The sequence below is a fragment of the Typopeltis vanoorti genome, chromosome 2, assembly GCF_054136105.1.
Source record: "Typopeltis vanoorti isolate ZY-2024b chromosome 2, IOZ_Tvanoo_1.0, whole genome shotgun sequence".
In the NCBI taxonomy this organism is placed as follows: domain Eukaryota; kingdom Metazoa; phylum Arthropoda; class Arachnida; order Uropygi; family Thelyphonidae; genus Typopeltis; species Typopeltis vanoorti.
In genome coordinates, this window is record NC_143550.1 from 27,768,246 (window position 1) to 27,792,330 (window position 24,085).

At 35.8% G+C, this 24,085-nt stretch overlaps 1 protein-coding gene across 1 annotated transcript in view; it reads left to right on the forward strand.

The window, feature by feature from the left end:
• The window catches only part of LOC150108895 (uncharacterized), a 115,107-nt gene extending 91,022 nt beyond the window's left edge, over positions 1-24,085 (forward strand). Inside the window, exon 7 of the mRNA XM_090404156.1 lies at positions 23,728-24,085. Within this exon, the coding sequence (XP_090260282.1) occupies positions 23,728-23,938 (211 nt within the window). The 3' untranslated portion in view covers positions 23,939-24,085. The remainder of the gene's footprint in view (positions 1-23,727) is intronic.

Sequence of the window (24,085 nt, forward strand, 5' to 3'; positions counted from 1 at the left end):
TATTCCATATAAATTATTCTAGCTTCCCACCATACCAGCTTTGCTTGTTCTGTTGTCTATTTCTATATTTAATTTGCCGTCTTCACTTAAAAACTGTGCCTAAATATCTGAAGTATTTTACTTATTATACAGTTTCTCCATTGAGAATGAACTGTCGTTTTCTGTGTTCCAGCCTATTTTCATAGTTCTTAAAAATTTTTTTTATTGCTGATTTTTGCATGCCAAATTTGTTATAGCTGTTATGCAATTTAGTTAGAGAATCCTGAAGACTTTCACTGGATGTGTTGAGAAGTACCTCATCTGCATAAAGCAAAGAGCTAAGTTTGATATCTCATACTGATATCAGGTTTAATGCCATTTTCTTTCATAATGCAATCCTTGTAAATAATGAATAAGAGTGGGCATAGTGTCTTACACCTGATTTTACAGCACATCAAACCATCTTCCTATATTTCCTTCAGTTCTAACTGCTGAGTTATTTGGTTTTTTATATATATATTTTTTTATATATATATATTAAAATGAATTATTAATACAAAATTGTGATAATCTGGGAAAAGTTAAATTACATATTATTATATAGGTATCCCCATGGAGCCAGAAGCCTCATTGTGGGAGGATCCATACTGGTCATTATTCACACCATATCGATTGTACCTCTCATTCACCACTCTCAAAGCAAAAAATGCAATCTACACAATTTCAGGGGTAGCTGCTAATTCTCCCTCTCTTTGTCATGTATTGAAAAATTTCTTGTGTGTCAATCTTAAAGAACCCCTTTAGTAACTTTTTACCATGTCTCCTCTTTTCTGCCTGTCAGCTAGACTTTGCAGGGAGCATTTTCCAGACCTGTTACCAGCTTAGTCAATCATTTCTGAATCCTCTCTGCCACCTAACTCAGGTGAAGAAATCTGTGCATGCTAAGAGGGATGAGATTATAATAACCTCTATAATCATTATTACTTGTTAGTGTGTTTTTCAACATCCAAGTACTCCTTTGAGCTATTTTGTCAACTTTTGCAGTATGCCTTCTGATCTTTGACTCTCTGTTCACCATTACCCCAAAGTCCCTATCCTCAGTTTTCTGTAATCCAGTACCATCTATGAGATACACAGTATGTAATCTCTGTATCCTGAAGTGCATAACTTACATTTTGTAACATTAAACTGGTGACCATTATCCTCTGAATACAGCCAGTTTATTTAAATCATCCTACAGGATATCTACATCACCTTCAACTATTTCTCTTCTTATCTCTATTTGCCAATTTTTACATGGAAAATTTTGAAAAACGAGCCATAGGTTTGAGGGGAAGGGGAACTGAGTCTATCTAGCTAAGATATATAGATTATTCATTCTGTCTGAGCCGTGAGGCCCAGACAAATTAGACTCCTTCCTCTGTGACCTCAGTAATCTACATCTAAGAATCCCAGTTTATGATAGAAAAAGAAAACAACAATAGTTTACCTTCCTTAGATATCTTAGTGGCACACCTTCTGAAGAGTCATCTCTCCACTATATACAGAAAACCCACTCATACCAGGCAGATACATTCACAAACTTTCCCACCACCTCTCAATAAATATGGCATCATTAAAACTCTAACCAATACAGCCTACAATCTTTGCTCCAGTGGAACCTTTTTCAACAGAACTTGACCATATTTACAACAACTTTCTATCCAATGGTTATAGTGCTTATGGAATTAAAACAAATAATCAATCCTCTACCCCTTGGCTGTGTAGAGTTGTACTTTACAAATCTACACAGCCTTTAAGCCCATCAGAAACTTGCTATCCTTATTTGTTCTACCAAAGATCAGCTCCCTCCTCTCTCAGTGCCTGGAATATATAAAATATCCTGTTCTTGTAAGTTGGCATACTTTAGTTAGGTAGATCAGCCACCATCTGTTTAGATGAGCACAAAACTTACATCTGCAATCATGACTATGGTCATTCTGGTCTTGCAGACATGTATTGGATACCATTCACAGGATTTTCTGGAAGAAACCCACCATACTCTATCACAGTAAATAAAAAAAAAGAAAAAAAGGTGGTTTTGGAGATCAGCAGCAACACTCAGAAATCAACTGAATTTAAACAAATACAGGTACAAATAAACTGCCAAAAATTTGGGAAACATTAATTGCCAGAGGTCCCAATTTACATCCTATGCCATTTACAAATGCTCATAGAAAGTGCACCACGTAGATAGGACGTAGTCATAGCCCTGGGTTTCAATGAGTATTTTGATGTATTTTTTTGTATGAGTTACAAGTGTTAGTTGTACTCCCTGAAGATGTGACTGAGATGAAATATTGGAAGCATTAAAATTAGTTTTTAATCTTTTCCTAGGGCTGTTAATACTCCATTAAACCTCCAACACGAAGAGTATCTTATCCATCTGTTCATTTTCGATTTCTATCTTTAAATCAACTTTTTCATTACCTTAACCACTCCTGAGATACTAACTGGTTTATAATTTACCTCTCTTCAGTACTTCTGTCTTGGAACCATCTTATCCTGTTTCCACTCCCTTGGAACCTTGCCAGAACTATGTCTCAGATTTAAACAGCTTGGCCAGAGGCACTGCCAGTTCTCTTACACATTTTCATAGCACATGGGCTGACATGCCATCTAATCCCACTGCTGTATTTTTCAATATGCTGAGTACTTCCAGTTTATCTACTTCAGTTTTCATATCAGTCTGTAACATTGGGATGTTCAAAATCTCCACGGGGGATGATGCATCATAGCAAAGTGATTACTCAGTAACTCAACTATTTCTTCTGCTTCTGTCACTTATCAGCACTAATTAAAGTTATTCTTCCATGACCATCCTTCCTTTTACTTGCTACATAGTGAAAAAAACTCTAGGATTCCATTTGGCCCTAGCTAATTTTCTCTCATATTCTGATTTAGCTTTCCTTACTATTACTAGTTGCCCTTCTCGCCTATGCTTTGCATTGTTCATGAGCATTCTATCACCTTATTCTATATACATTCTCTACATTGTTTTCTTTTATGTAGTTCTTGCTTTATTCATACATTTAACCCCTACTTAGTTTACCCTCCTGACCCTTGTATAAGTTGTCTGATACTGTTACTCTCAAACAGTTCTTCTGCCTAAACGTCTTCCCATGCACTGTTGACATTCTTTTCTTGTAGCTTTTTATGCCATGGCACTGCTCCAAGCTGCTTCCTAAGTTGCATAAATAATAAAATAACATTAATTTTCATTTCTGGTAGCAAGGCTTATATCTTGGTTATTCATAATGGTATTACTTAAGGGAAATTAAAATATACACTGTATATTCATTAGAATAACTCAGTGTGGCACTAGTATCACTGAAGAATGTGATGGTGGATTTGAGCTGTGGTAAAGAAAAAAGTTTTTTTTTTTTTTAAAGCTGTATAATGTGACTTTTGTCGCGAATTGTGATGCATTTCTCTCATATTCTGTATTACAAGTGTTCTTTAGTGGTGCTGCTTTTGGAATTTAGTTGTTTATATTGTGTTATTTTTGCGTTACCGAGAATGCGAGGACAGAGTCGTATATCTGCGGTGGAAGAAAAGAAAAGTTTTCATTACTTGCTATTCAGTATAGTTAAATATAGTTTATACTTATTATTATTATTTGACACCTCCTGGGAGTCCAAAGACTCGTCGAGGGAGAGTGTGTCAACAGCATCAAACGATCGGTCCCCTTCCAACTACTAATCACGCTCAAACTTACCTGAGCCATTGTTTAGGTTAGTTGTAGTAGTTCCTCGGCACAATATAAATCATGGTGGCTGCTGCTGATCTAATTACAAATGATGTTACCAAATCCTCCCCCCATTCAAGGACTCTATTTTTTGTAACATAATGAAGGATTTTGTGACATGCAGGACTTGTGGCATGTATGCGTCCCAGCAGATGGATATGTGGTGGGTGAGAGAAAGGGGGGAGTGCATATATGCTTAAAATGTAGGCAATGGGAGGAATTCAGTGAGTTAGATGATACGATATCTGACCTCGTTGCATCAGGACGGGAGATCTTCAAGAGATGAGTAGTGCGATAGGTGGGAATAACGTGCAGCGAAATATGAATGAAGAAATAAGAGTGGGGAGTGTGAAAGGTTTGAATGATTGTGAAGTTTTCAGAGATGGTCATAATTGGGAGGATGAATGGCGAGTAAGAGTAGCTGAAAGATATGGTGGAATGTCTTGGAATGAGATAAGAAGTATGAAAGATGAGATTAGGTGAATGGAAGAGATGAATGCAAGGCGAATCAGAGTAGGAGTGAGAGACAGATATGGGAATGATAGAAGAGGAGAGAATAGAAACAGTGGAAGGGAGGGAATGAGAGAGTTATGGGAACGATAGGAGAGAATGAGAAGAATGCGAGGGAGTGTTAGAGCCAAGGATAAAGTAATGCCAGGACAGCAGGTAAGTAGGGGAACACAGAGTGAAAGAGTTAGAGGGGGAAGAGAGTGAGGGATGCAGGTGAGCAGAGGCGGTGCTAGGCGGTCTTTGCCGCCCGCATGCAATGTCTATCTAAGCGCCTCCTGTAACGATCCAGGCGTGTGTGGTTCTTTTAGATAATAAAAATTTAAATTATTTGAAATTTCTTAAATAAATTTTGACAGAACAGCCACACGTTGGTTCGCTAAATGTAACGAACCGGGGGTGTTGACTATGCAGGATAATCATTAAAAACCCAAATATTCAAAAAATTCCAAAAGTTAAAGCAAATTTTGATAAAGCCATTTCACTTTAATCGTTGAATATAATGATACAGGGATTATAGCCTTCTCACCGACCAGAATCGCTAACAAAATTAAAATTTATTTAAATTAAAGTTTAAAAAATTCTTGCATTTTACTAAATTCTTAGTAAGTTGTAAAAATTTTTTAATATTAATATAAGTATTCAAAAAATAAAATATTTACAGAATAACGGAAAATAATTTAAATTACATAAATATACTTGAAATTTTTTTATTAAAATTTTAGGGTTTTCGATTTCATATTCACAAAATTAGAAATAATGGTCTTAACGTCTAATTCCGCACATATATCACTTTTAATAGTAACACCAAACTAACAAGCCTTTTTTGTGACATATTTGTTCTTAAGTAGGTTTTAATAAATTTCAACTTGGAAAAGGAACGTTCACCACTCGCTACACTAACAGATAAGGTTAATAGTATTCTTAAAGCAATTGAAAAGTTAGGGAAAGATAAATTATTGGACACAATAAAATTAAGAATATCGAAAGGGTTTTGAATATTTAAATTATCCTTTCGAAAAATATCCCGGAAAGCACATAACTCGTCACATAGTTCTATTGCATTTACGTCTTTATTGTTGCCGTCCTTCAAGAGAATCTCAAAATCGTCACAATTTTTTCGTAAATCTTTGTTATTAATTTGTAGTAATCTATACAATAAATTGAAATTATCGTAATATGTTTTTAGTTGTTCAGACCGTTCTATTAACGAACACATTGCGCCGTCTAGAAGTGTATAAAACACATTCACTCTACATTTATCTTCTGGCGATTGTGGCGTTTCGTCATGATGCTCGTAGTCAAATTGTTGTGTCTTCTTTCGTCGTTTAACTTCTGTACCAGTTTTAAATTCTTGTTCTCCATCCACCTCTTCACTTAGTTCTTTTGCCATTTTTAGAACTTCTTCAAAATTTGTATCTGATCAATAATCTTGTAAGAATATTTTTAAGTTTTCGATAGATTCTAAAGCAAGTGTAATGTTCATATTTTTGTCTTGAAGCATTTTACTCACAGGCTTTATTCTGTTAAGTAAATCATGCCAAATTATAAGAGAACAAATAAATTTGTAATCCTTCATTTTAGCACATAATGTTTGTGCTTCATGCTGAGTTTCTTTATTAAAATTTTCATTATTTAAAATTTCAAAAAGTGCATCGTAAATTTCTCCTAACTGATATCGTAGAGGGCGGAATGCATTAATTTTACTTTCCCATCGCGTTTCTGATGGCTGTTTCAATGTTAAATTTTTTACGAACTTTAAAAGGATTGCCCAATGTTTGTAAGGGAATGAAAAGAATTGTATATTTCTTGAATTCCAAAGAAACTAATTGTATCTGCATTCACTTTGGCTTCATCGTTAATGATTAAATTTAGAGTATGAGCAGCACATGGCACATAAAAAGTTCAAGGATTTTTGTTCAAAAGCAAATTTTGGAGCCCATATTTTTCCCGTTCTTCTTTGCCGCATTGTCATACCCTTGACCTCGCATGTCTTCAATGGGAATATTCCATTTTTCCAGTTGTTCCACTATTGTTGCACATAAACCACATCCTGTGGAATCTGATATATCTGCAAAACCTAAAAAGTTTTCCCTGATCTTGACAATTGCATTGTCATAGGAAACAAAGTGAATAATAATGGTCATTTGTTGTTCTGTTTTACTTGCTTCAGATGTGCAGTCTAAAATTATGGAATAATATTTAGATTTTTGAATTGATAATAAAATTGTATCCCTGGTTGCATAATTAAAGTTTCCAATATTTCATTTTGACTGTCTTTACTCAAATAGTGTAATCTATTGTTTCCTTGTAGGGCCCTTTCAACATGATTTTCCATAACGGGATCAAACTTTGCAAACAGTTCCACTAATTTTAAAAAATTGCCGTTATTCCTTTCATATAATTTATCAGATGATCTGCGAAAAGCTAAATTTTGGCTACCAAGGAATTTTATAATTTCAATCAAGCGTTCTAAAACACTCATCCAATGTTTCTTTTCCCTTTCATACATGCTTTGAGTCTGGCAATCAATAGTAGTAGTTTTGTTTTTTAAATTTTTATCAAGTTCCATTTTAAGAAATTTTTCATGTGAGCTATACTAGTCTCATGTCTATGCAAAGTTATACTTACATTTCTCCAATCGTTATAACCTTCTACAAGACGCAGAGTCTCGTGGAGAGAAGGAAGAGGGGAGATATGATAGAGACCTACAAGTTGGTAAGGGGTTGTTATAGGATCAATGGTGGAGAAGTTCTACAGAGAATAGTGGGAGATCAGGGGAGAACCAGAGGTCATCCCTGGAAACTGTATAAGGAGGGTGTGAGTAAGGGAGTGAGAGGCAGGTTTTTTTTGTGCAGAGTTGTGAGTAATTGGAATGCCTTGCCTGAGAGCGTGGTGTCTGCAAGTAGTTTGAATGTGTTTAAGACACGGTATGATGAGATGTGTATGTAAGATAAAGGACCTCCTAGATGAGTCTTTGACTCCATGAGGTCTTGTTTAATAATAATAATACTACTACTTGATTCAGTAGGTGCGAAAAGTTTGCAACAAAAGCAAAAAACAGAATTTAAAGTTTCAGAATAAATGAGCCATGTTCTTGGCACGAGCTCCCCATTTTCCATTATAATACGTGTCACCAAATTTACAACCATATGTATCTCTGGGATATGTTATATTTTTCTTTTGAACAGGCCCCATTTCAATTAAAACAACTTGTAATTTTTCATCAATATTTCCCCATTCACCTGGATCTTCTAAATTTACAGAGACTAACAATGTGTTAGTTTCATCGTCAACTACAAGTAAATCTTCTCCTAACTGTTTTTCACTTAAATCCTGCGTCTTGTTATCTTGTTCAACAGTTGTAATAGTACTTTCATTCAAACTGGATGATGTGCACGTTTCGTCAACTCTGATTTCTGATGTATTGAGTTGGTTACAATCTGCATCAGAATATTTTAATAAAGTTATTAAGAGCCCCAGTTTGTTTCTTAATATCTGCTTCTTTCGCAGCGTGACACTTACGATTTTGTGCACAAGATAACTTTTTTTTAAATTTTTGATTCCATTTCTATTTTATACCCACAAGAAATTAGTACACAACATGACACAAAGACGAAACAATAGTCTGCACTGTGCTACTGTCACTAGCCTATTGAGATGCGTACTGTTATAAACCTACTGTTGCTATCCTGTCATTACTGCGACATTGTAAAATTTTATTATTATTTTAACTTTGTATACTTGTAATTTCTATTAATGACTTGTGATGTCTTTTTTCTTTACTTTATACTTTATTCTCCATTATTTTAATATAGCTGTGTGCGCTTTCTCTCTCTCAGAATCTCTCTTGTTTATATTATTACGTGCTATGTTTACAAGAAAGTCAAATAACATTTATTTACATTACTATGAAATGTACACGAATTTAAACATTAGGGAGATTTCTTTCTCTATCCTTCTATAAAAACTCTTTAGCAAAATTTAGAACATTTTTTCTTCAACTTCAAAATACTTTCTTTAACACAAAACGTTATCTACTCTCCATTTACAAATTTTATTTATTAAACTCCAAGCTTACTCGCAAAGAGGTTACCTAAATCTCTCTGTTAAGTTATCTTTACAAATTTGATATCAACTTCTAACTTGCCAATTGATTCTCTTAAGGACACTTCTTAACCTTATTAAACATATATCTTAAAAGTCTTTCTAATACAACTATAAGAGGAATTATATAAAAGTTTTGAACTTAGAAAGGCTCTGTATCTCACAATTAGTCAAAAATCTTTCACTAAATGTTCTATGGCAATTCTTTCATCTCAGATCCTTCTTTTAAACCACCCACTAAACTTAAAACCATATTCAACTCCTCTAAGGATCCTCTCCTCCCATTAGCACATCCTGGAGTCTATTGCATCCGCTGCACCTGTAACTTACCGTACATTGGTGAAACAGGACGGACAATCCCTATACGCAAGAAAAAACACATTAAATATAACCATTATGGTGAGGCAGGCCTCTCAGACCACACACTCAACACTTTACACCAAATCAACTGGAAAAGCACCTGCTCCTTACACCGCACAAAAACCTGGTACGAAAGGAAATTTAAGGAATCCTGCAAAATCCTGATAAACCACCCAAATATCAACAACTAAGATGGCATGAAAATTCCAAGGATCTGGATGGCACACATTCAGCCTACCTAATATGAAAGATCCAGCATAAGTCAGGACTCTAGCCAATCCTTAGCTGGTATTAGAAACCATTCCATACCAACTGGCTGGAATGATGTTAATATATGAATATAGTAGACAACACTAATAATAGGACTCTAGCATTGATGTATAATTTTTTATTTTATTTTTTTATTTTATTATTATTATTTTTTTTTTCTCACCAGAAGTCAGGCCAACAATTGTTGTAGCGGTTGGTCAGTGTCTTTAACAAACCAGTTTGATTGTAGTATAGCTTGTTTCCTGTGTACAGTTGTATGCTCCAGAAGATGACCTTGACATAAAGGACGAAACGTCGAATGTAGATTTTAGTGATATTAAACTAAAGTTTTTATTCAAACACAGTAGTTGTCTCCATAATTTTCAAAAATGCTTTCATCTCAGGTCTTCATCTGGAATTTTGGCCTTCGGCTATATCAATTGGGAATGTAGCAGGACTCGTACAGTTCCGGAAAAATGTTATTCTCCCACGGTCAAAAGTTATGAGTGAAAGTACTTCGGGAAATTTGCCTCGCCTTTTCTGCCCTACTTGGGCTCACTGAAAATGCCTGGACGACTGCTGCCTCAAGTAGCTTGAATTGACGCCTCTAAGAAACTGAAAATGCCACCTCCAAGAAAAATGAAACTGTTGTCAACTGTCAGTCAGGATCCCTCTGGACTGGAAACTTTTCTCTTCTACGGCGTTTAGGACTTCTCCTTTCGGCAATTTGAAAGCCCTGTCTGTGGCCTAGAAGTCGTTTCTCTCTAGCGACATCTCGAACTGAGAAGCTCCTTTCTGGAAGCAGAAAACTCCTCTCTCAACCAACGTCTGGATCTGGGATGCTCTCTGACGATGTCTGGAACCGAGCAGCTCTGTCTCTCTCTTCGGCAACATCTGGGACCGGGCAGCTTTAGCAATGTCTGGAACCGGGCAGCCTCTCCTGTCTCTGTGGACATCTCTGGAACTAGGCCACCTCTACTTCTGCAGCAATCTCTGGATCCATGCAGCCCCTTCTGTTTGCTTGCGTCCCTTTTTATTATACCTCCTCTGAGACCTTGCATGAAGTTTGGCAACCCCCAAAGAATCAGTATAATTCTTTCATCTTAAGTTTCAAGTTCGGTACGCCTTTTGTTCTCCTCCACTTTCTTTTAATTGTAAGTTGCCGGCCATCGGAAAGACGTTTGAATCTTTCTGACTGACTTAGCAGATGTTTACACTTAGAGCCTGCAAGCCTTTCTCATACAAACAAATTTTAATAACTATCTTTCTAATACAGCCATGTAGATCTATTACATGCAGCTTCGGCGATATAAACATTGCCTTTGTTTTTAACACTCTAACATATTCTTATTAAAGCAGTATATACAGTTAACTTCCAGAGTGTTATTTACAATAACATCTAAAACAAACTATACAGAGACAAAGTTTATTTTTATAATAATCACATGGGACTTAACCTAAGTAAACAATCGAATGTAATGTGCTTTGGAATATTTAAGCTACAATAGTTTTTATACCATATGACTGGTTACATAGCAACAAATGTTTTGTACAAAAATTCGTTTCCGCACATAAAAACCGTTCACTGTTTCACTTTAGATTCTGGAGGCAAGCATTTAGCCTGCTCTCGCTGCAAAATTGTAAACAGCCAGCAATATACAATTTTTTAAAAATTTTTATTCGGTGTATCTGGCCTTATTTATTTTAATATTGATCATTCTAAGAATTTTTTGTTTTTATGATAAAAATTTTGTTTCTTAAAAATGAATTTATGACCCGTGCCCCGGCACTCCCTTCGTAGCGGTGCCCGCATGCCCACTTCCACCGGCCCTGCAGGTGAGCAATCAAGGAACAGTGTGGTAAGAGCTGTGATGAATGGAGGCTAGATGATCTGTGGAGTGCAAGATAGGATGCCAGAGGAGTGTTTGCCTGGAGAGAGAGAGTGACCACATGGTTTTGATTTGGAAGATGAATAGACATGCAGGAGTATCAAAGAAAAGAGAATGTACGTGGAATTATAAGGTGGGTGATTATAATAGTCTTTCAACTTGGAAGAGTTCCATGGAGGGAGGAATTGGAAGGGTGAGATAGTGCTTGGAAAATTGTGAAGGAATATTTGTTAGCAGCAATAGTAAGCTGTATTTCATGAGTGAAGAAGAGAACACCATTTCATGTAAAGTGGATAACAAACAATACCAAACAGGAACTGCAGGTGAAAAAAAGAGATTATGGAAGAGATATAAGGAGAGGAGTGGAGAGCAGATGCATGAAGAATATAAGACTCAGGCAAGTAAAGTGACTAGTATGGTGAGGAAGGCAAAACTGGAATATGAGAAGAGATTGGACCTAAGATCCAAAGAAAATCATAGGGAATTTTTTATCTATGTGGCCAGTAGGAGAAGAAACGAGTGTGGAAGAATGACATTGTGGGATAAAAATGGGAATAGAGTGACTGATGCAGAGGACATAGTGGAGTTGTTCAATGAACACTTTACTGGAGTATTTCATCCTGGAGAAATGGGTTTTAATACTAGAGGGATAGGGCAGGTTCCAGGTTTAGAGGTGCAGAAGGAGAGTGTGTTTCAAATACTGAGTACTCTGGATGTCAATAAAGCTGGGGGCACTGGATGGTATTTCACCACAGGTTTTGAGAGAATGTGCTTAAGAACTGAAAGCTCCATTTACCTGGCTTTTCAATGAAAGTCTGACTACAGGAAAGGTGCCCAGGGAATGGAAGGAAGGTAAGGTAGTGCCATTGCATAAGGGCAGTAGCAGACTGGAAGCGTCTAATTATAGGCCAGTTTGTGTGTTATCAATAGTTGCTAAGGTCTTGGAGAAATTAGTGAGGGACCATATACAGCGTTGGGCAGATGACGATAATGTTATCTGCAAGAATCAACATGGATTTGTTAAGGGGCACTCTTGCTTTAATAATATGATTGCCTTTTATAATAAACTGACAAGAGCAGTTGATAAGGGAAAGGCATATACTGTCATTTTTTTGGATTTTGCAGCACATGGGTTTAGATGTTGGGTTAGTCAACTGGATTCAAGATTGGCTGTCTGATAGGTATCAGAGAGTTGTCTATGGTGGGGCAATATCAAGGAGGCAGAAGGTTACAAGTGGGGTTCCACAGGACTCAATACTGGGACCTGTATTGTTCAACCTTTATATCAATGACATTAGTCAGTAGATTGCAAGGGGATATTCAGTTGTTTGCAGATGATGTGAAGCTGGGCAGGGTTATTAGTAATAGTGCAGATGTGGCAGCCATTCATGAGGATTTGAATAAACTGGACAGATGGGCAAATGAATAGGGGTATCAGTTTAACGCAGCAAAATGTAAAGTCTTGAAGTTTGGGATACATCGATGGGAGGCTGCATGCTCAATTGGAGGAGCTGTATACAGGAGAAGAGATCTAGGGGTGATGACTGATAGAAAACTGAAATTCGGGAAGCATACTGCAAAGGTAGTGAAGGTAACCCAGACAATTGCTGCAATACTGAGAAGGATACTGACCTGCAGAGATAAGAGTTATCATTCCGTTGTATAAGACTCTGATCATACTACACTTAGACTATTGTTCTCAAATTTGGTCCTCAGGATTTGAAGGAGATAAATTAACTGTGGAAAGGGTACAGAGGCGGATAAAAAAGTGGTTTTAGGACTGTACAATGCTAGTTGTGAGGATCATCTTAGGGAATGTGGACTGCAGAGTTTAGTAGATAGAAGGAGAGGTCATATGATCGAGACTTTTAAACTGTTAAGATGCAGTTATAGGATTGACACTGGGGAGTTAAAAAAAAAAAAAAAAAGAGGAAGCTGTGAGGAGTGGTTTCTTTGCGTGGAGGGTGGTTGAACTGTGGAATGCATTGCCTGATAGAGTGGTGGGAGCAAGAATGGTCAGTGAGTGGTATGATAGACTTTGTGTTTCCTAGGAAGGACGTCCCACGATGAGTCTCTTGACTCCATGGAAGCCTGAATAATAATGATGATAATAACAATTTAATAGTTCCAATATTTTGGCAGAGTCAAAGCCATCATCAGGGAACAATGAACAGATTGATAGATGCATGGAGGCACTACATAAGGTAAGTATGACAGAAACAGAACAACAAAGGCAAGTCCAAAGTTCTAAGCGGTCCCCCCCCCTGGGAGGCTGGGATGAGTATTCGCTGTTGGGCTTGTTACATCTTCGTACTGGCCCTGTTATTATTAGTTATGTTATTTACTAATCTTACTTATTCTCAGCTATTCTGTTGCCGACAAATTTATATTCTTTTAAGTAGACTGCGCCAGCCGGCAACTGAATTCTGACACACAATTTAAAACTACTGAAAAACAATATAGGGATCAAGTGGTTTGCAGTTGTGGTCCCCCTTTCTTAGTTGCTAATGGATTCCCCTATTACTTATGCATGGTCCGAAATTTAACAAGTGGTAACTCAATTCTCAGAACAATGACAGACTCATGAGGTTTGAATTAAAGAAATACATTTATTTAGACAAATACATATATACACTTTAGTTAGAAATTCCAATTCTAAAGAGCCTGAACTCCCCCCCCCCTCTTAAATTAACATATCCAAAAGGTTTACTCTAAAGTTTTATTCTAACGATCTCATACTCTTCTTTGTGTAACTATGTTCAGGCTCGGTTAATTCCTACAGAGTTGCTCAGTTCCTATATATAGGTATAACACATATACATTCTACAATCCTAATATCAGACGTACTCTGTCTTGCAAAATTCACATGGGACAATGTTCTCTCTTATGCTCAGGCTTTATCCTCCCCCAAAATTCAGTTAATATTTAAATTTAAATTAATGATACAAATGTTTCTTCCAACATAAACAGTTCGAAATCTTGGTTCCCAGCTCAGCTTAAGCTTAGGGTGTCACTTGCTCTTTAGACGTAGACAGAAATGTCCAAAAGAATACAGTTCTTTAGATACAAAGTGGAAGTTGACTATATGGAGCTCCTTAACCCTCTGGTTCCTATACCCTCTTTGGTTATTATTCAATTTTAATACGAAAACTTGCACCTTACCGTTCTTGCTTTTCTGGTAGTTGTTGGGACTTCCTTAATTAGACTTCCGGGTTTCCTCACTGTATATTTCTTATGGCGTCTGCGACATACTTCTATTCTTTTCAAAAAGATTCACCTCTTCGCTGATTTATACATTGGCATGGCTAACCAACGGCTCTTTTCTGGAACTCTGGTCGCATTCCTCAGTTGTGGCTACGGTCGACACGGCACGCACAGCAACGGGAAAATGTTGCTGGGTATGGCAGCAAGCTTCACAGCTATCCAGCACTTGGATCAGGAACCAGGAACAGAAAAATAAGAGAACGATTGAATTACGTGCCGAAAGCTATATAGTTAATGTGAGCGCCCTCTCTTGGTGACTACGTCATGCACATAACGGTGGCCGATTGGTCACCGCAACTCCTAACTGTTTTTGACATGGCTCAATACATATATCATCTTATATACATCTTTCAGCATTTATACATAATTTTCCTTTGTTAAATAATCCACAAACATTATCTATTTAAATTATGGGTTACTCAAAATTCACTTAATATCTACTAGAAAAATGGTTAGACAGTTCTGAGTTACCAAAATGCACATTTTCTTCTGGAGGCATAAGCATGTCCAGATCCATGGTTTTTAACGTTACTTTATGTTGGGTTGGAAATAGGATGACTCATTAAAAGTGAATCAGCACTTTTTCAGATACAACAGGCTGATGTAGTCTTTGTGTTCAGGAATTCTTATGTTGGCAGTCCTGCCTGTTTGGCCATAATAGGATAGCTAGTAGGTCTTTGGGAGAGCAGACAAGGCATGCCACACTTTTATGTGGTCTGTAAGTGGTTACAAGGGGTTGCATCTTTTGAAGAGTTTGTTAGTTTTTCTGAACACAGATATTTTTTGAATTTGGTAGGGATTTTAGCCATTAGCTAGATGTTAATGTGTTCAAGTTCGGTGGTGAGGGCATTATTATTGAAGCAGATCAATATTGTCCTGTTGTACAATGTTTTAATAATCCTACATTGCTGGGGGGGGGGGGGGAGATGATGGTGAAAATGAATCTGTGTGTACATGGAGTTTTTTGTAAACTGAGAATGTCAAGAATCCATCAGGTTGGTGTATAATCAGTGTTTAGGAAGGAGATACTATTGTTTTTTTATTTTTTCCAAGATGAACTGGATGCTAAGGAACTGATTATTACGATGTGTTAGGAAGGTGTTAACAGCCATGTGGTCAAAGAGAGAACACATTATCTACATAGCGAAGCCAAACCATAGGTTTTTGTGGTAAAGCTTTTTCTTCCAAGGTGTAGTTTGCTGGAGGTAAGGGAAAGAAACAAATATAGGGAACAGCCACACCATTGTCTCCTCTATTTGTTTATAGAATTTTCCTTACCAAACAAAAGAGCCTGAATTCATTGTGGACTTAAACAAGGTAGAGATATCAGGAAAAAATTGCAAGGAAATAAAGAGGAGACATCACAACTGACATTGTGTTGGAGTGTTGAGGTTTTCTATATTGGCCTTAAAGTGGGCAGAACTTTAACGTGTGAAGAGGTGTTGCCAATTATTGGTTGGGCACTTTGGCTAAATGTTTTGCTAGTTTGTATGCTGATGAATCAGTGCCATCCACAATTGGAAGTAATGGCACATTCTTTTTAGGCAGCCCATATATATATATATATATCCAGGTGTGTGTGTGTGGGGGGGGGGTCTGAAGTATCGTTTATTTGATTTTCATAGGTCAAGATGTGACCTTCTTAAGGAGTGTGGAAAGTTCATGATTTGTGTGTGTTGGTGGGATCATAGTCCAAAGGATAGTAAGAGTGATCCTTAAGTAGAGAGGTAGGTTTGCTGGTTACGAATTATTGTGACATTTCCCTTATCTGCTTTCGTAATTATAATAATAATTTTTTTTGTTCTTCATTTCTAGCAGTGCTACCAATACCTGGTGGTGAGGTTGTTTTTCGGTGGTTTTGCTGGTGTAAGGACATTTGCCCTATGGGTAGGAAGGCTGTGACTTTGTTTCAACTTATATCATAATTTCTTCAGTAGTATTTTTTTTTTTAGGTGTGAGATAATAGTTGTGGTCCTAATGAAGCAGCAGCAGAATTTCAAAAAGTAAAAAATTGGCATATCATTAAATTTGCAAATCTAATAATAAAAAAAGATACTTCCAAGCCTCGACAACCACCAGCTTAATTTTTCATCTCGTTTATAAATCCATCTACATCTTGAAAACTTCCCGTTTCTTGTTCACACTCAAGGCAGGCCATCTCTGGGGTGCAGTACACCTGGGACTGTGTACCGACTGTGCCCATGATCGAGTGGGCAGTCGGTACACATTTGCAGAAATGTATTTTATTTTTTATTTTTTTCTTCTTCTAATTTTGCTTATAACTAAAGGGATTTCATCGACAGGATTTTAGGACCCTCGGTAATAATATCTCTGTGTTTCTTTATTATATTAGGGTTTTTGCTTAACCCTTTTGATGCGTTTATGCAGTGTATAAAAATTAACAAACATGATTTCGTTTTTACCCTAAAATGCCTGATTCATCATTAGTTTTTTACTAATCTGTTACACATTAATATCATTTGGCTTGTTATCAAAACCGTTGAAAAAATATTTATTATATTCTTTATATATGGTTAGTCTAGAGCAGGGGTGGACAACCCTTAACATGCCTGCCAAACATGGCACACCAATGACTTTTTTCCGGCATGCAACCCAGGGCTCATTTTAAAAAATACATTTCAAACATCTTGCCCTATGTTTCTTGCCTACTTCATTCTGATTTCTCCCTTTCCTCACGGCGCATCACTCCTTTCAGCACCTAGCGCTAATCTCTCCCCTAGCGTGCTCTTCGGAGGACATCCGCGTGTGCATTCTATTAGGTGCACATGTATGACTTCAGGCAATTGCTGTATAATCGGATTGTCCTTTGCCTTCAACATTGTAACAGCACTTACATAGATTACACATAGTTTAAACTTCACAAAACACTTGATTATTTTCAATATGATGCATTATAGGCAAAACTTTCTTAAATATTAACATAACTGATAAATTACAATTGGTTATTTTTCTCTCGGAATTGATAAACCGTGTTAGATCTGAATGAAGGAAAAGGTTTTGACTTTTCCTTTCATTCAGAGCATAACAGAAATACACAAAATACCAACAATTTGGTATAACAGTGAGACTAGTTTAAAAAATTGTAACGGACAACACCAGGAGCTAAGGTCCTAATTAGGTGCCATGTATGTTGGAAAAAGAGAGAAAACAAGTATTAATTAGATCTTAAAATGACTGTCTCCCAGATTTTCAGTAAATTTATGCAGCCATACTTGAGGTTTGGAGTATATTTCAAAGCTTCTGTTGATTCCAAAAACAATCTCTCTCTCTGACTTATTATTCCTTTATTGTGTAGCACTTTTGTTTTATTTCAAATGATCCCGTGTGAAGGGGTATCCAAGGCACAGTCTGCAAGACCAGAGTTGTCATACTGATAGTGCCAGATGTATTTTTTATGTTCACCAAGGGGCAGATGTCAACAGTTTTTCCTATCTGTTCATAGTAAACTCGGTCACAAGATCAGGACACTTTATAAACTTCTGGATATGATAAGAGTATGTCCTTAGGTGCGGGGCCATGCCAACCCGAGGGTGCACCGCACCCGGGTGGCAACATTGACTTTAACACGACATTAACTAATGTAATATTAATAACCCTTACTTTTAGATGTCAGACGGGCGGCCAATAAAAGTTTGCACCCAGGTGGCAAATACCCTTGGCGCGCTCCTGCTTAGGTGAATGGATGAGAGTTACTAATTTGACATAAGGTTTAAATACAGTGCATTGCTGATATTTATTAAGCATTCTAGATATCTTTTCATATATGCCTTGAATGTATGGGATGGTAACAGTTTTGGTAGGCAATGGAGATTTCTGGGGAGCATTAAGTATGTTTTTTTTATCCAATGGGGATTATAACCATTAGCTAAGAAGGTGTGACATAAGTGAGTTCAGCAGTAAGAGTATTGTCATTGGAACAAATAGATCTAGCTCTATTTGTTCCAATGAGTTAGTGTTTTTAGGATACCATACTGTTGAGCTGGAGATGGTGACCCACACATACACCAATATCTTGCTGTATGTGTGGGTTTTCTTATAAACCAAAAAAGATAAAGAACCATATGGAAGCTGTGTGATTAGTGTATCCAGGAAGGGGATTTTATTTAAGTGTGCTAAAAAATGTATCCAATGTGTTTGGACCATGGGGCCAAATAGCAAACACATCATCATAGTGTAGCCAAACCACGGGTTTGAGAGTGGCTGTATTCATAGCTAGCTTTTTCAAGTGTTCTATGTAGAGATTTACTAAAGTGGGGAGCCCATTGCTGTCCCATCTAGTTGTTTGTATACCTTTCCATGTAAAATAACCTGCCTGTGCTGTAAATTTAAATAGTTCAAATATATATGGGGGAAAATGTGACTTGAGTAAATCAAGGGTTTCAATTAATGGTACATTTGTAAATAGTGAAGTGATATCAAAACTAATTATTACATCTGAACTTTTTAAGTGAACAGAATTTTTAACAAAGGAGGGAGAATTATTTGTGAGGGTGGCTAGTAATTAATTTAATTTTTTTTAGCAAGTTTGTGTGTGGGACTGTTTATACTGTCAACAATAGGACACAGGGGGTGTACCTTGTTTGTGAATTTTAAGTGCTCCATATATTCTGGATGTTTTGACTTTAAAAGGCTTGAGTTTGTTATCTGTTTCTTTTGGCCAGGAAGTGACTTTTTTCAATAATTTGCTAACTTTATTCTTTTGAGAGTTAGTGGGATCACAATCTGTAATTTAGTATGTGCATTTTGCTTTCACATTCAGCTAAATTCATCACCCCAGTTGCATTTCCTTTGTCTGCTTTAGTTATAACAATGTGGTTATTCCTGTATATCCCTTTTAAAAGCACTGATTTCCTTTTTGTGGGATATTGTTTTTGGGAGGCTTGGAATGGATTAGGATGTTGGTCACATCCAAATGAATATTATTGGCTGTTGCTGGAGGCACGTTGTATATTCCTCATTCAATAGAAACCATTATTTTGACTTCTGGAACTTGCCTGGGAGTAATGACAAAGTTATGTCCTTGACTTAATGCACTAACAGCTTCATCCGTTAGGGCTACTGATGATAAATTCACAACAATGCAGTCGTTTCATAGCACATTCTGATGTTATAGGAGAGTTCAAAATTTTTCTGGTGCAGGTTAACTTTGAATTCTTTATTAGCTGTTGTGTCAGATATGCTGTCAAAAATATCCCACAGTTCCAAGTTTAAAGCATCACACAGTTTGTTGCATTTATTTTTAACACCTCCATGCATGTAGCATTAACCTGTTCATGTAATAGTGCTAAACTCGCTCATTTGTAAATATGCTGGGCTTTGGCTGAGTGAAATTTGTTTTAATTCTGGCACAGTTTGGTATTATATTGGTGTCTCAGCACCTCTTTCTTTCAATTGGAAGAAAACAAAAGTGCTACACAGAAGTCGTAAGTGAGAGGGATTGTTTTTGGAATCAACAGAAGCTTTAAAACATACTCCAAACATCAACAAGTATGGCTGTATAAATTTATCAAAAATCTGGGAAATAGTCATTTTAAGATCTAATTAATACTTGTTTTCTCTCTTTTTCCAACACAGATGGTGTCTAATTAGGACCTTAGTTCCTTGTATTGTCAGTTAATTTTTTAAACTAACCCCACTGTTATACCAAATTGTTGTTTCGTGATCTGAAGATGCAGATATAATACTAGCAAAACATCGGCATATAAGTTAATAAATATTAGTTATTTTCTTATCGTTCTGTGTTGTCATCAGTACTGTGAAAATAAATTAATGAGATACAGTTGAATGGAATGTGGAAGATGAGAGAATAACTACTAGAGTGCATCAGGCTCTGTACTAAGGCCAGTACTGGTTATGTATATTCATAATATAGGGAATTATTTGAGCACTTGTTTGCTATGTAAAACTGAGGAGGACAATAGTTAATAAAGGTGATATAGACTTTCTGTAGGATGATTTTAAATAAATTGGAATTATGAGCAAAGGATAATGGTTGTCACTTTAAAATGGCAAAATGTAAGGTGTCATGTTGGGCTGAAAATATAACATGCTGTGTATTACAATGCTATTGAATTGCTGGAGAATGAGGCTAGATATTTGGTAGTAGTGGTGGACACATGAACTTCAGAGGGCATATTTCAAAAGTTGTGGAAATAGTTCATTGGATTAATTAGATATTGAAGAATACATTGGCAAGTTAGATAAGGTTATTATGCTTCTTTATAAGGCTGAGATAAAGCATCTTGATTTCTGTGCATGGATTTCTTCATGTTTTTTCTTGGGGATGAGGTATTAGTTGAGAGGGGGCGTGAGATGAGTTAGCGAGATATGAAGTCAACTGTGTTTATTCAGCAGACTATTTGTGAAGATACTTCATGCACAAATCTTGTTTGCTTATGAGTGGGTTATGGATTAAAACAATAGTACAATTTCTGGCCAAATATAATATACAGTACTTTGTAATCAAGCAAAAAAAAAAAAAAAACCTTTCTACAACTGGATCTGATCTAGAGTATTTTAATATGATGATATACCAATGGTGACATGCCATTTTGCTACTTGTCTGTTATACAGAAAATGTGACTTCTGCACTGTCTTAACCATGGTATCTTTCTAGACCTCGGTGCAATATATGCCAAAAGTGGTCTGGTGTTACTGACACTTCCCATGATGTTTTTGCATTATGGGACAGAGAGGTAACTGATTTGACGTTAACAGCATCTGTATACAAGTAGACCAGTCAGGAAGATGTACGAACTTTTGCTTTGCCTGGGTAGAGATTTAAAACAATATAATTTGTCGAGTATAATGTATGGATTACCAAAGGTACATGTGAGAGCTATGATAGCAAATGGTATAATTTTGTTAATGATTGTTAGTATGGTCCTTCAGCAGTGAATCCACAGACTCCATGGAAATGCTCATAACAATATCAGTATTATCCATGGAAGTTAATTTAAAATTGCAGCCAGTAACATAGCTAATTCAATACAGATAATGGTAACTATTAACAATTAAAATATTGATATTAGAACAAAGTTGCTAAATTAAGTGAATTCCAGTAATAGCATGGATCATAAATAGATTAGCTGTATTGTGAGATTTTTATCTAATAGAGGAAAAGGAAATGAATTTATCCATAAATAAAAATGAAATTAAGGAAGAAAAAAGACAGAATAGAGATCTGATAAAACTATTTCAGATATCTAGGCACTATATACAGTATACAGAATAATATAGGCAGATATTATGAAAATATTATATACTATACAGTGGCATTGCATGCTCGTTTAGGTTTGGTGTGCTGTCTATTTTGTTATATGGTTTATGCAACCTGCACTACAAAATTCACGTCAGTTTGACCATATGATTGCATTTTTATTGATGTATGGAAGTTTTCAGAGTGAATAGTGCATCAACACTTATTTTAATTGGCCCAATGCAGTTAATTGTAGGATAACTTTGAATACTTTAATACTTATCAATTAATATAATTTTCAATATGGAAAGCAGGTCAAATGAATAATAGCTATTCTTCATGCACGCTGTTTATGTGAGACGCACATAGGATTCATGCTTTGTGGTGGATTAGATTATCATTCCAAATACTAGTGAGACATGAATAATTTGAATTTTGATACAATTTTTAAATCCATATAATAATATGCACTGAAATTAGAAAATGAATCACTTGTGAAATTATTACTTTTACAGATTGAACCAAAGAAAGGCTGAAATAACTTGTTTTATTTATTTATATACAAGTTCCAACCTCTTTCGACTGTAATCATACAATCTGCAAAAGATCTGACAGAAAATGGGATGTTCAGTACATCATTAATAGTTATTAAAACTTGTCTATATTCATGTCATAAACATTTCATTTCACACTTCCTGCACATAAAACAGATGAAACTCAGAAAACAAAAACAGAAAACTCATGACAAATGACAATGTTCAATTGCATTGCTTCACACAATAATCAATCACAACCACTAATGACTTCTGGGTGCTATTGTCTCAGCACACACCCTGTCTCACTCTCTGGGCATTTTAAAACCACTGGAATGCTAAGAATTTGACATGCTGTGCCATCTGCATGTCTGTTTAAAGGACTCAAAGGTATTTGTGACTGCACACCTGGGCTATTAACACGAATGTGATACAATGTTTATGCATTGAAACACCTCTTCGTGAGCATTAGTATATTGTATTTAATTTTAGAAATCACACAAAGCCAGCAAACATTTAGGAGCCTTTAACAGGAATAAATGCAAAAATATAATATCAGTGAAATTGCTATTTCATGGGTGTGCACTGCATGCCCTGAATATACATCCCCGATACTGTACATGGTATAATAATCTATGACTTTAGAATTTCTGAGTAGCTCATATTTGTGCATAGGAATGGGGGGGGACATGATAGACACATAAGTTGGCAAGGTATTATTGGATTAATGTGTGAAAACAATTGGGGAAACAGAAGGCTATCTCTAGATGCTGTTTATGGAAGATGTGTGACGAGCAGGTGTTTTTCAAAACTGCAAAATATCCTTGAAAAAAAATAAGCATGTCATATAACTTCTTGCAAGCATAAGATCACTACCCAATTTTGAACATATATTTTACAACACTTAAGCATTGGATATTATTGAAATGAGTAGTCTAAAAGAAGTAATAAATAAATCCGGTATTTTTAACCTGAACCGGAGGTTCTCCTGAAATATTACTGAATATAAATTTGTGATATTTAAAAAATCAATATCAAAATTGGAAAGAAAATATTGTAGTTCAATACCATGTTATTTATAAAAGCAAAAGAATATACTGTATCGAAAACTGCAAGCATTATATAAAGCATATATCATATGCTGGAATTTGCAAGGGGAAAAAAAGTCATGTTCATTTGCATTTGTTTAAACTTATTTGTTGATCATACATTACTAAGACTTTTTTTGATAGCTTATTAGTATTATTCCAATCCTTCATGGAGTCTGACACATTGCAGGAGGTTGAACCCTCAGACGCATTCTCTCAATCTGCGCTTAGAATTAATATCCCAGAATCCTGAGACAATTTTAGTTATTTGCTCTTGCTCTCCAATCCTATTTACAGAGCTGAGCCATGTGGCTCATTGTTCTAGCTTCGCCTTGTGATATTGCTCGTGCACTGACAGCCCATTTCTGTCCGAAATAGTTGCAATAATAATAAAAATTATTCTTTATTCTTGGAAATGTATCTAATAAATAATCTTTATAATGTCACAAGTACCATTAAAAAGAATGTAATTAAAGTCTACAAATGCACACGGACAGTAAAAATCTGTCATATAGAAGTAATAGTGGTCAGATATAAGTATGTGGTCTGTGACTAATGTTAATATGAAAGAGCTTGCTAAAGCACACCATATCTTGTAATTATACATTTTTTTTCCCCCTGTTTCCTAACCATTTACTGTAAACATAAATGGTCTCTCATCAATTTCTTTATAATAATTATATAAAAGACAAAAAAAAAATATTTTAAACAGCTTTTGACTTTAGTAATTGTTTTTTATTTATAGTGCTTATGAAGAATATAGAATCTGCCTTCAGGATGCAGTGAAAGACGTGTGTGGTATTGATAGAGGTGACATTGTTGAAAATATTTATAGAGAAGTGGTATCTCGAAAGGAGAAATTATGTCAAGATGGTGATTACCAGTGTTCAGGAGCTAATTCTCTTCATTTGATAACCATTTTACTTGTAATAGCAGTTTCTTCACTTTTTATATAGAAAACTCCTCTGATGTGATATTATGTGTAAATTCTTCTTGAAAGTAAATTATGTGTATATTTTCTCATCCAATAATATTTAAATTTGCTGATATTGCATTTTATTTGTAAATAAAACGTGTTGTGAATAAATGTTCCTCTAACCTAA